We start from the raw sequence: 13,897 nt of genomic DNA, 5'->3' as shown, positions 1-13,897 counted from the left end.
CACACATACACACACGCACACATATACACAAAGAGCTTTTATTTATTTATTAGAATTCTCTTAAACTAGAGTATAAACATATTCTGCTCTTCTAGATTTTGCTTCTGAAATGAAATATTATGTATATATATAAATAAAAAGAAACCATCATGTATTTAGTAAATTAAGTGCCACAATCAATTTACATTTTACGTAAGATATCCAAATATATAGATTCAGTTTTTACTTAAAAATACCATACCAATGAGGCACGTGATTGCATGTGCACGTGTTTTTGTTCTTGGGTACTTATGGAACATGATTAACTTACAGATCATCGGGACAATTTCTCGGTGGCTCCAGTCTCCCTCCTGTTTGCACATAGTTTAAAACATCAAGGTTAGAATGAGCTGGATAAGGCTGATGACCAAGAGTTAAAATTTCCCAAATCAAAATTCCAAAAGACCTAAAGATATTAAAGAGTTTGCTTTAATTATACTTATTAGAAACATCATGTTTACAGTAGTTTTTCCAACATAATTATTCCTGGGGCTATCAGAGTCTACTTTGTGATTGGCATTATTGGCCCCATAAAAGGCAAATGGGAGACTTAAAAGCAAGTTGGCCTCAAGAAAAAGAGAACAAGCAACTGCATACTAGCAACACTTCAAAGGTGATAGGAAGGCTTAGTGGGGGCGCACACACACACACACACACACACACACACACTATGCTCCTCTTCCCTGGCTGAATCTGCACTGTGGACCTCCATTACCTATGGCTTTCATAGCTTCATTATGCAAACACACTAGGGGTGAGCAAGAAAGCATTTCACCTTTCTTCCTGAGTTTGAGTGCTAGTAAATGTGGAGAGGGAAGGCGTGAATATAAACTGACAACACTGAAGACTGACTTCATTTCATCCCCAGTTTTGCAGAGGTCCAGTCCAGCTTAAAAGTTATTGGATGAATCTTTACATTTTGAGCAGCTCTAATCAAAAGTTTGGGGTCAACAAGCAAAAATGAGAGGTTCTATTCAAATAATAAAGAGCTGTCCAAACCTCCCTCATGTCCTAATCATTTTGAGATCCATGATTTAAATTCTGTGTATAAATTAATGACCAAACATCCCAAAATAGTAGGCATTTGGACACATACTTGGACATTAATTCATAGGCACCAATTCCTGTTAGTCATAGCCTCTACACTTTTGGAGAGTAATAAGCTATCTGAAATAAATGGACCTATTCCACATACACCAGTAAGGTAAAGGATCAAAACTAATTGGAGGGAGAGGTATAAACTGTTGAGACGCAGGAATAGACCTTCCTTGCCCATCAGCTTTCCCTTTAGCTTGAGGCAAATCACTTAACCTCTCTGCTCTTATGTTTTCTCACGTAAAAAACAAACCAGATGACCTTTTAAGATCCCTTCTGGCTCTGGCATTGGATGGTTCTGCCCACATTTCTCTGTGTCCTGTTAAGCTCACCATACATCAGACTGAGTAGTGAAGATTCCATCCATCAAACTTTCTGGAGCCATCCACCGAACAGGGAGCAGGCCTTCTCCTCTCTTTCTATAGTAATCATTTTTATAGATGTCCCTCGCGAGTCCAAAGTCCCCAATCTTCACTATCCGTGATGGACTAGTATAGTCCTTTACAGAGACAAGGCAATTCCGAGCTGCCAGATCCCTATGGCAGAAGCTATACTTAATAATAATAATAATAATAATAATAAAGTTCCAGAGATCAGACAAGTAACACTAGGAGGTCTTAGAGAAGAGAGATTTTAACAGAAACTATTGCTATTTTGAAGGAATGAAAATGTTAATTATCTTGTATATTCTACCCAAACTACAGGTGATTATTGTGCCAATCTTCATAAGAACCCTTTATCCAGAATGTCACTGTACCTGTGAATGAAGTGCATCTGCTCCAAGTAGACACAGCCTTTTGAAATATCTACACAAAGGTCTACAAGGTCAACCAAGGTGAGTAGAGGACCATGAAACTGTAAGAAATAAAAGAAAAGTTACAGGTACTTTTCCAGTTTGCACAAAATATATATGGCCACATATATATGCATGAACACACTCATATATATGATGTTTTAAAGGAATTTTTAGTTATGGTAAAAGAATTCAAACAAAGAGGAAAAGAACTACATTTATATGCTTTCTACCAAAATATACATAAATAAGACTATCTTTAGTAAGCAGAAACAATATAGAATCTATTGGAAAGATCTCAGGGTGTTAGGTCAAACAGACTAGTTTAAAACCTAATTCTGCTACTTACAAGCTGTGTGAACTTGCTCACATTGCTTAATTCACTAAGCAACTTTCTCATATGTAAAATGGGAACAATAATACTGACTGTGTCAGATTTGAGATAAGATATGTAATCTGGCTGGGACATAACAGGCACTTAATAAACAGTAGCTGCTCTCATTAGCAGTAATGATGATAGTTTAATCAGTTTAATTATTGGCCCAATGTCACGCTATAATGTCAGTCATGACAATGGGCTTGTTCTCCATATGAGCCCCATAGAAATTGTTAGCAATACTCTATTTCAAGGTCACAGATTACTCCTCTCATCTAAGAGAGCCAGCACAAATATACAGTTGAGCCTGTACTGGCTGCGATGATTTCTACATGAACAAAGCCAGTTGAAGTTTTTATTAGTACCATATGGAAAAAATTCAAAGTTCCTTCCTGGAGGCTATATTCATATACTGTCTGTTCCTTACTATTTCCCTGCAATTACCCTATTTCAAGCCTTTCTCATCCCTATCTGACGCTTCCCAAACTTCCCATGTCTCCAGCCTCCTGTGCTTTAATTAGCTCACTTTGTTGTGACCCACTGCCTGTAGAGTCTATTACAGATTCCTGAGCACCGCCTCCTTGGCAGCCCCAGGCTGGACCAACCTCTCTTTACATCCATTTATTTTCCATAGATTCTCCTCTCACAATCTGTGCTTTGGTCACACTGGGCCATTTGCAGTTCCTTATACCTGCTCTGCATTTCTCAACCTCTCTTCATTATTCCTGCTATCATTCCTGGAATGCCCTCCGTATTCTTGATTTCCATCCACATCCTTCAATGAGCATCTCAAAGGATTCACAACCTTGAAATCCTTTGATTCCTCATAGATGGGTGCTCTAAATGCTGTTCCCTCTGACTCCCCTGACACGCTCATGTCTTGTCCCAAAAGTAGGAAGAATCCTGAATTCTGGGACTCAACATTGCCATGGTCCCACTCAAGCACACCTATGTCTTAAAACTAAACTCAATCTTACTCCCAAGAATCAATCCCTTGCAGCCCTGTTCAGGTCCACTAGATGCGTGCCTCACAGCCTTGTGTCTGAGTCCCTGCCTTGTGTCTCCACTGGTTCATTGGTTCCTCTGTGAATGGAATCCTGCTTTGCCCTTAGCAAAACCTACTCTACTCTTGAAGACATTCTTCGCAGAGAATCCTACTCCTGAACTTCAGTTGGGGGCTAGTGCCCTGTTCCCTGCTGACAGATTTTCAAATGCTGCCTGCCTGCTTGAATCTCTAATTATAACTTGCTCCTAATAGTCCCTGTGACAACCTATTGGAACATTTCATTACCCCATGTCGGGCCTCCTTAACCCCAGATGCTGCCCTCGGCTACCACCTGTCTTCTCTTGCCAAACCCTCTGGACATATTGAACCTCCATCTCTGTCCATCCCTAGTCAAAGCCTTTTATAACTCATATGAGTGTAGTTTCAGAAACTGTTCTATCTCGCACCTTGGTTGTGTCCCAAACAGAAGACCTCCTCCGTGAAGCCTTCTCACATCTCCCCAGCTGGAAATCATCTCTCTCTCCTCTGTGCTTCAGCAGTGTATTCTCTACTCCATTCTAATGGGCCTTCCCTCTTTCTACCTTAAATGAGTCATTCATATGTGACTTACCCACCCTACCATGTGGCAGGGCCCTTGAAAGCAAGAGCCACACCCTCCACTGTCGTAAAATAAATACCCAGCAAAAATTTCATGAATTGAATTGTATCTGGCTATGTAGTTGTATTATTTTGATAGACAGGGTTTTTTGTTCACTTTTTCTATCTTACTACAATCTTAGAATATCTAAGCTAAAAGAAGCCGAGAAAGTTTTGGATTCAGTGTTCCATTTTACGAGGCAGAAACTGAGTCCTAAAAATGAAGGACCAGACTAAGGTTTATAAACCCAGTTGCAGTCAATCCTTATGCATTCAACCCAACAAAACAGTCTCAGAGTGGGGATGGGGAGAAGGGTGCTTGTGGTAATTCTGGAAAGGTGCCTCTGAGCACTCTCTGTGGAGAGGTGGCTGGCCCCGCGTGAACTTAGCCTGACGGGGGCGTAGAGCCTGTGGCCCTCCGCTGTGGACCCCGCACCTTGATTCTGGCACTCAGCACCTAAGGGCACCCTGTCCTATAAGGTCAGGGCGAGGGAGACAATCATGGACGCTGCCTTGGTAGCCAGCAGGAAAGGCAGCGGAAGAACTGAAGTGCGCTTGAGAACCAACGGTCAGAACCGCTAGGACACTGGCTGAATAAGAGTAGTTTGGGAAAAGCAGCTCTGTGAGTTCTTTCAGTCCATCTTCATTGTCTCTTCTCTCCCCCACAAAAAACCAAAAAAAAAATCTACAGAGGCACTTTCTTGTTAAAGATGAGGAATTGAATTTATGCATTTTAGTTTCATTCGCTCCCCAAACCTTACTAAAATGACATTATAGAGGAAATGTTGTGATCTCAAGAGGATAAACAGATCAGGAGAATATATAGAACGCAAGGAAACATTTTGGAGGAAGGAAAGCAGGTGCAGGTGTGGTCATTTAGCAGAGCCAAGAGAGATAAAAGCTGGCTGCCTGCAGAGGGAGAAGACAAGAATTAAGTGATGTTTTTCACTATAGAACCCCATAAACACTCTGGAATTCGAGGTAGCAAGTATCTCTGAATGCAAGGTTGAGGGGCAGGACTGAAAGAAAGCTGAATATTTAAAAGTTTGTTTTAAGGGCTAACTAGACCCGAGATCCCCACCCCACAGCAGCAGGAGGCTTTCCTCTGCTAAACACACACATACACACACACACACACATACACACACACACACACACACACAGAACCAGAACAACTCCAAGTTCAAAGATACCAGTCATACTAAGGCACTGTGCTAAAAATGGAGAAGGGAATTAAATGAGAATCCTCATCCTGAGCCTTGAGACCTCCAGCCCTCTTCCCCTACTCGACTCCCTGAACTGAGGCTCAGGCATTTATTGCCCAGGCAGGAGACCAGCAGATTCCTCTCTGGGGAAACTGGCATATGCCAGGGAAGACATCCAGATGCTATCATTAGGGGACCCCAGCGGAACATCAGGGTCCCACCTGACAACCAAAAGGAAGCTGCCACAGACATAGGCTCCAATCAGTTTCTTAGGTCTGACTATTAAATATGAAGACCAGCCACAAATTACCAAACATTTGAGAAAATCTTCTCATATTACAAACAGATCCCAGAACAATGAGGCAAAAAGGAAGTCAAGACAATGCAGGAAGCAAATTAACACTTTAAAAAAACTATAATTAGTATCCTAGGAAAGATAAAAGAAGATTTGGCATGTATGGAAAAATCAGAATAGTATTTTAAGAGGCAGTCAAAATATAAGAATGAGTCTGTGGCAAATTAAATTTTTAAATTCTATTAAAAAGTTAAGGAAATATACCAGAATTGAGAGCAAAAATACAAAGAGTAGAAAATAAAAATAATAAAAGATAAAAGCTAATAAAAGCTAATAAAAGAAAAGGATAAAACAAAGGTGACCATTATCCAACTACTAGGATTTCTAGAACAAGGAAATAAAGGGAACAAAGAGTTTTCTTTATTACCAAAGAAATAATATAAAAAATCCCAGAACTGAAAGGGATGATTTTTCAGGCTGAGTGTCCAGATGAGTAAAAAGTACCACAGATAAAGAAGTTCCTGGGACTTCCCTGGTGGCGCAGTGGTTAAGAATCTGCCTGCCAATGCAGAGGACACGGGTTTGAGGCCTGGTCCAGGAAGATCCCACATGCCACAGAGCAACTAAGCCTGTGTGCCACAACTACTGAGCCTGCACTCTAGAGCCTGCGAGCCACGATTACTGAGCCCACATGCCACAACTACTGAAGCCCGCGCACCTAGAACCCGTGCTCCGCAGCAAAGAGAAGCCACTGCAATGAGAAGCCTGCACACTGCAACGAAGAGTAGCCCCCGCTCGCAGCAACTAGGGAAAGCCTGCGTGCAGCAACGAAGACCCAATGCAGCTAAAAATAAATAAATAAATTTATAAGGAAAAAAAAAGAAGTTCCTAAAATTTTCCAAAGAGAAGGACAAAAAGCAAGTCACTGATCATATGTCCAGGAATCAGAATGGCATAAAACATTTTAAAGGCAATTGTAGAAGCTAGAAAACAAAGATGCAGGAGTTTTATTTTTGAGGAAAAGGGATTTTCAACCTAGAATCCAGCCAAATTATTAATCAAGTGTGGGGCGTGGGGGAAGAACAGTTCCTCAAAATGAAAAAAAAAAAGATTTTTGCCTTGCATGCTTTCTCTTTCCTAAAACAGAACAAAGAAGCCATGGAATTGAGGAAATAAAGGTCCAACACGGAAATTACCAAGGTACATGTGAAGGAAACCCCTAGGGTAACAGCTCTGTAGAGACCAGAGGACAAGCGCCTGTATTGACTCCAGGAGGGAAGTGTCCAGGAAAAATATGGTGAGGAGCTGGATTATCTCATATATTTACCCATATTGTGAGAAGGGTTACAATTCTGTCAGAGAGTTTAGGAATATAGAAACCTAAGCAAATAGGGAGGGGAGGCATTTATTAAACTACTCAAGAGAAGAACCACAATCATAGTATTTGAGTAACTTAGCAAATAATCATTAAATAGACATAGTAACATAAACTTGCAATATTGATTTATCTGCAAATTGGGGTAACTGTCAGAGGATGGGGAAAACAAAGTTTTTCTGTGTGTAGAGCTGGTGGGGTCGGGCTGGTACATGACTAAGAGCTTAAATCCTTGCCTCTTGCACTAGGCAGTCAATAGATTTCCCCCAAGGTTGAAACCTCACTGTGCAGCAGTGTAAGCAGAGCGTTTAGGGAAGTGGAGGTAAACACCAGAAGGAATGAGCAGAGGCCTGGGATGTGGGGGTGAGATAGAGCACAGGACTCCTGTTTTTCACCATAAACCTTGTCATATATTTCAGTGTTTTAGCTATATAATGTATACTTCAATAGAAATAGAAACCGTAATTTTTAAAACTACACATTTAAATTTTAGTTACTTGTTTTGTCTCAGGTGTTTCTCACCTGAGACCTAAAAGCAGGTTCCCACCGGTGCTGAGACCCCCGGCCCTCATTCCCCACACGTGCCACAGCGTTTACACTGTCCGCTGTGCTGGACGCTGCTCTAGGCACTGCGGACATGGAGAGGACGGATCGGGGCTGCATTTTGTTAGCAGGACCCTAGAGCGGACGGGGCCTATTAGCATGGTTGCAGGAAAAGAAAAGTAAGGAACCGGATGGATGGCATGAAGGAGGATGCATGAAATCAAGACTTCTGTTTTGGCCAAAGTTTGAGACGCCTGTGAAAATCCACACAGAAAAGTCAACTGGGAGAGATGTAAGACTAAAGGCTGGAAATTTCAATTTGGGACAGAAAGGCAGATAGATTAAGTACAGAGAAGCTCCACACATTCTCTGTTCTTCAGAAACCGTGATTCTGGCAGAGAGGGACCTATTTTTCCATTAGATACTAAGAACAGGCTCAAATAGCCAGAAAATGCCAGACATTAGCCCAGGATTCTAGTTTGACTAATCCAACATGAAGGAAATATAAGAATTTTTTTGACAGAAGTCTTCTAAGTTTCTACCATCAGCCCAAACTGCAGCCTATTGAATTTAAAGGAAAATAAGACGAACTTATAGGTCATCTGCATTACATAACCAATACTGTGGACCCCATTTCCTACCGATGTCATCCGGGCTTTACGCAAATAGGTAAGAAGGTCTCCTCCTTCCATCAGTTCCAGGATGATATACTGGGGCTCATTCAGCAGACAAACTCCAAGCTGCTTCAGAATGTTGGGATGATTAAACTTGCTAAAAGGCGAAAAGAGACAGGCAGGATAACATGACAATGACAGAAATCTAGTGAGGATCCTTATGGAATAGAACAATTCTTTATTTCTGGTTTCCTTCAAAACCCTGATTTTTTTTCCTCTTAATAAATGAAAGCCTCCTTTTCCAAGAACCCAGCTGCATGCCTGCCTTACAGAAGTAATATTGCAACCCCTAGTGGCCAAGGCATGTGGATAGAACAGAGGGAGTTTTAGAAGAAGTGATATTTATATTAAGCATTTTATGTTCTGGAAAAGAAAGTAATTCTAACTAATGTCCTTCTTTGAAAAATATTTTAGAACATTATGTTTTTGGTCATGACAAGTATGAAATATTCTCTCCCTTTCAGAGAAACAATTCAGACACTCAGGTTTGGCTACAAATATTTTCTCAAGAGGTCAAAGCAAGTAAGCCCCAATCTAACAATCAGAACCCACAACTTGGGACCCGATCAACCACTGCCTCAGGGTGTATTAAGATGTATTTGAGTAATTTTCATGACCATCAACTAACTCTAACCTTGAAGACAAGTTTACCAAGACCAGGGATATTCTCATTGACATCACTGTACTTAAGAGAACTCTCCCTTACTTGGTCTACTTGACCCATTATCACACATTTAGAAGAACATAAGCATATTTAAAGCTGAACAGCTTCAGAAATCCCTTGCAAAACATGCTTCTTATTGAAGGTAAAAGAAAGGACTGCCTGAGGACTGCTTGTGCCCAGGCTCAGAAGACTGGGTTCTATGGAATACTTGTCACTCCAGACATATTTCCTTTTAAACTTCAGCCATGTTTATTTTGGGCATGATCTGTTATGTCAGGTCATTTTGAATGTTAAAAATCCACCAATCAGGGGCTTCCCTGGTGGCGCAGTGGTTGAGAATCTGCCTGCCAATGCAGGGGACACGGGTTCGAGCCCTGGTCTGGGAAGATCCCACATGCCGCGGAGCAACTAGGCCCGTGAACCACAACTACTGAGCCTGCGTGTCTGGAGCCTGTGCTCTGCAACAAGAGAGGCCGCGATAGTGAGAGGCCTGCGCACCGCGATGAAGAGTGGCCCTCGCTTGCCACAACTAGAGAAAGCCCTCGCACAGAAACGAAGACCCAACACAGCCATAAATAAATAAATAAATAAATAAATAAATAAATAAATAAATAAATAAATAAATATTTTAAAAATCCACCAATAAGATGTAAGAGCTTCCTACCCATACCAAGGGAAAATTATTTTAGAGCTGCCCTGATACCTCATCAGATGTGCCTCCTTTAGGAATTCAATCTTCTCCTGGTCTGTGGAGCCCTTCTTCAAAGTCTGTGCAATGTAAAAACAAGCCAGGAATCAGTATAGCAGGCATTTCCGTGAGCTCAGTGGGTTAATGGAGACAATCTTTGTTTTGTTTTGTAATATCCACCCTTATCATAAAAAATTGTGTTCTCCAATTCTCCAGCCTCCCTTGCAAACAGGGGTGGTCATATGACTCAGTCCTCGTCAAAGAGATGTAAGGGGGAAACTGCTGAGGGAGAGAGGCGTGTGCAGAACTTTTACTTTCCTGAACATATACATCTAACACTATCCTTCCCCCTCTCCATGTCCTGAATGAAGATGTGATGCTTGATTCTTTGGCAAACATCTTGGGACCATGAGGCACCATACATGTACAAAGTTGAGAGAATTTCAGATATACTGTCTCTGGCCTGACACAGTACTACACCAAAGCCAGAAGTCAACTTGTTATGTAAGAAAAAGAAACACTTGTTTAAACCAGTTGAGGTTAGAGTATGTGAAAGACTGTTAAATGCTATCAATTGGAAGTGGAGAAAATTTCGCCAACTTCTCTGGTTGTATAGCCCACTCTCAAAGCAATAAATTCCTAACAAGCAGTGATCAGGATATTACTCAATTACATAAAAGATTCATCATCCTTTGATCAAAAGAAAGTTTTATAAAAATATGAGAGTATATCCAGGGCTTCCTTAAAACTACATCAAATACACCATGATGAATAATTGTGTAGTCCAGGGGCCAGCAAACTACAGCCTGTGGACCAACTCCAGCCTGTTACCTATTTTTGTACAGCTTATGATCTGAAAATAGTTGTTACATTTTTATTGGTTGTTATTTTATTTTTTCCAGCTTTATTGAGGTATAATTAACTTGTTACATTTTTAAATGGTTGAAAAAAGTTATAAAAAAGAAGAGTATTTCATAACACATGAAAATAATATAAAATTTAAATTTCCATTTTCATAGATAAAGTTTTACTAGAACACAACCACACCCATTCATTCACATATTGACTGTGGCTGATTTCACACTGCAATGGCAGAGTTGCGTAGTTGCAACTGACACCGTCTAGCCAGCAAGCCTAAAATATTTACTATCTGCCCTAGCACCTAGCACCCCAGTTCTCTTATAGTATATTTGAAGGGAAAGACTGTCTGCCAGGTCTTAGCTAATTAGTAAGTCCCTGTAAATATGCTGACATAACAAGTCAAGGAGTTAAAAGATCAGCATTACCTTCACTGCTACTTTGGTTTCTCCACTTCCAACTCCTAAGATGTCTACCGCTGTCCCTTCATACACTTCTCCAAAGGCCCCACTTCCCAACAAGAGACGCAGAGTCAGTTTTTCCCGAGGGAAGGCAGGAAGACTTTCAATCTCCTCTTGGGTTGGAAGCGTACTGGAAAATAACGATATTTTTGGTCTCCCAAAATGCATATGGTTTACGAGTGGGTGTTGGTGTTAGTGTTTGAGAGAGAAAAAGTATGAGAAAGAGGAAGAGAAATCTTATGGTTTTGCAACGCTGTAGTGCATTCAACGTGACATAGTGATGTGTCTGTGTTCCTATTCCTTTCCTATTCCACCATCCAGAATATTCCTTCTCTCTTCCAAAACCCAGACAGAACATGTTACTTCACTTCTAGACACCTTCATTTTGATAGCATGCCTGTGTGTGCACTGCCTCAAGACTTTTTACTGAAGTTTGTTTCATTAAAGTTATCAGTTATTAATTTCTTCAGGTCACCAATTTGTGTAAAAAGCTATTGCAAATTAGTAATAAATACAGCTGGGCTTATGATCTCAAAAGCTTTTGCTTTACTTCATACACCTGATCTCTCATGTAAAACAAAATTTCCTATGACCACAAAATTACTCCTTGTCCATCAGGTTAACTTTTAGAAAGTCAAGCTTCTCACTTGGAATATCATGAAGGGAAGGAAATCCATCTGCATTAAAAACGCTTTGAGATTTTAAAAGAGAATCTTGAATATCAGATATGCTGCATATTTTCTCCAGGAAAAGTCAACTCTGAAAAGCTGATTTAGGTCACCTCTGTGTCTACTTCAAATCCTGTGTTCTTATGTCTTTAAATAAATTTCTAGAAGCAAGGCCAATGGCTATATAATCCTTTTTGCATGGAACATAACATAGTGTCTTGTACAATGAGACATTTAAATATTTTCTTTAATTATGATGACAATGGAAGTTCAAACCTCGTCTATTTTAGAGAAGTTTTGTAGGCAATCACCATAGAATTTCTGAAAACAGAATAGAATTGACTTAATAGCACGCACAAGAGACCTTGGAATTCTTCTCTTCCGGTTGAATCAATCATGTTACCATCTACTCCCTTCCACGTAGTAATCTCCTTGTTTTATTGACTTTCAAACTATGTGATAAGACACTAGAAAACAACTAATTTTTGTTTATTTTTCTTAGGATAGGATAACAACATAATTTGCCATCCATCCCAGGTCACATTTGAGAGTGAAAGGGGGTGTTACTTTTGAATATGCCAGAATAATATGGGCATAAAGCAGGACAGTTCTGGGTAACGTGGCATGCATGGGCACTCTCTTTAGAGTTGCCCACTCTTCATCTAGGTGCCCTGTAATGCCAGCCCAGGTTACATACTGTATCGCATAGCAGGCATTCGCCAGTCCTACTCCAGCGGCCAGACCTCGAAGGTCAGCCAACTCTTTGTCTTCGTTTATGAGACCCGTCAGCCCTTCCTTGGGAGTTTTTTGATTCTTTAATCTTCTGTGCCAGACTATAAAGACAAAAGAACATAATTTACAAAATAAAACATTGCTTTCTTTTTCTTTAGGAAATGCTAACAATACATTTTTAAAGTTTATACTGAAGAACACTATTGATAGAATAACAGAATTTGATTGAAAAAATATGCCCATAATAGAATAACTAAATCCAAGTACAAAGCCATATAAAAACACATAACTTATACCACATCACATTTTATCTCACTTCTCAGAGTAAATTTTAATATATTTCTTATTGCTGTTATAAACAAGTTGAAGCAACTTAATATCAGAACTTATTTCTCAAAATCACCCATAAACTAGAATCAAAATAAACCAAAACAAACTTGCATAATAATTATTAGTGAACAAATTCATTTCTGAATCCAGATATGTCCAGGTTATACTCCTCAGCAGACCTGAGGAATGCTTTCAATATAATGGCATGCTTTATTTTAAAATGCAGAGTACAAGAGTGTATATTCATTGTTTTTCATAATACACATACTCAAATACATAGAAAAATTATTAGAATGAAATCTACCAAGTGTTAGCAGTGGTCCTCCCTAGCTGTGGGATCATGGGTGATTTGTATTGTCTTCTTCATTTGTATTGTCTTCTTATTGTCTGCTTCAATGGGCAAATATTATTTTTATAATCATGAAACATAAGTAATATTTTTTGAAGATTAAAATACAATTATATCATTAAGATCACCCATCAATACTAGAATATTGGCTCAGAAGTTGGAAACAGCAAGGATGCTTTGTGAGATGATGATTAAAATTTGAACTTTATTCCATAGTAGCTTCAGTACCCAACAGGTGAGAGTTTTATGCAAGTGAAATTCCGTCTGAGGGACCACACAGGGAGAGATCTTAAGTACCTTTGCTAATGCAATTCTTCAAACCTAAAATGCTCTTACCATCCCTCTTCATTTTTAAAGGCCCAGAATGAGGCCCCACATCCTCAGGGATGCCTTCCAAGACCTCTGCCACCTCTGTTGATCTCACATCTCTGAACATGTAAGACCAACTGTGGCTCTCAGTCAGCATGGCTATGTCACTGTCTTCTACATTTCCTATTTCCCTTTATTGCTGTTTAACACATATCCTGCTACTTATCTTTTCGTACAGGTATGTCTTACCTCCCCCATTAAATGGCAAGCTCCTGAGATCAGCAATTGTATTTTACAGTTTATTTTCCTTTGCTCCCAGTGTCAGGCTCATGTTGCACAGTAGATATAACCACTCACCAAAGTGAAAGCTGTCGATGCTTATTTTAAAACCCTTGCTTCAATTTTGTATTTATAAGTATGACTGATGAGAGCCCTCTGCACAAATTTTTAAACAATTGCTGTTTTCATTATTTGAATAACTCAGTCTTTTCTCATGCACTCGCATAATCCTACCGGTAAAACCACATGCACTGCTACTAAAAGCAAAAGAACCAAATTAGCTTAGCTATACTCAAAAATCTGTGAGTTCCAAGTACAATAAAGACCTTTAAGTCCTGCGAAAGTCAGATATCCATAGGATGTCTTGAAAACACAATAGATTGTCTGAAATTATCTCATGTTCATCCACTAGAGTTATGGGTTTAAACAATGTGATGTACAAGTAGGCAGGCAAAGGTCAGATGAAGGACTCTTCATGTAATACTCCTTCCCAGTAGGAAAGCAGACAAGCAGCCAAGCCTA

At 39.8% G+C, this 13,897-nt stretch overlaps 1 protein-coding gene across 1 annotated transcript in view; it reads right to left on the bottom strand.

Annotated features, from left to right (window-relative positions):
- ROS1 (ROS proto-oncogene 1, receptor tyrosine kinase) overlaps positions 1–13,897 on the bottom strand; it is a 113,741-nt gene that overhangs the window by 17,964 nt on the left and 81,880 nt on the right. The window contains exons 36-42 of the mRNA XM_036872232.1: positions 12,074–12,209; positions 10,676–10,838; positions 9,405–9,469; positions 8,005–8,134; positions 1,892–1,989; positions 1,467–1,670; positions 311–445 (exon numbers count right to left, since the gene is read on the bottom strand). Coding sequence (XP_036728127.1) covers positions 311–445; positions 1,467–1,670; positions 1,892–1,989; positions 8,005–8,134; positions 9,405–9,469; positions 10,676–10,838; positions 12,074–12,209 — 931 coding nt within the window. The remainder of the gene's footprint in view (positions 1–310; positions 446–1,466; positions 1,671–1,891; positions 1,990–8,004; positions 8,135–9,404; positions 9,470–10,675; positions 10,839–12,073; positions 12,210–13,897) is intronic.

Source organism: Balaenoptera musculus, chromosome 12 (genome assembly GCF_009873245.2).
Source record: "Balaenoptera musculus isolate JJ_BM4_2016_0621 chromosome 12, mBalMus1.pri.v3, whole genome shotgun sequence".
NCBI lineage: Eukaryota > Metazoa > Chordata > Mammalia > Artiodactyla > Balaenopteridae > Balaenoptera > Balaenoptera musculus.
Note: the sequence above shows the minus strand (reverse complement) of the source record. Positions and strands in the feature narration are given on the sequence as shown.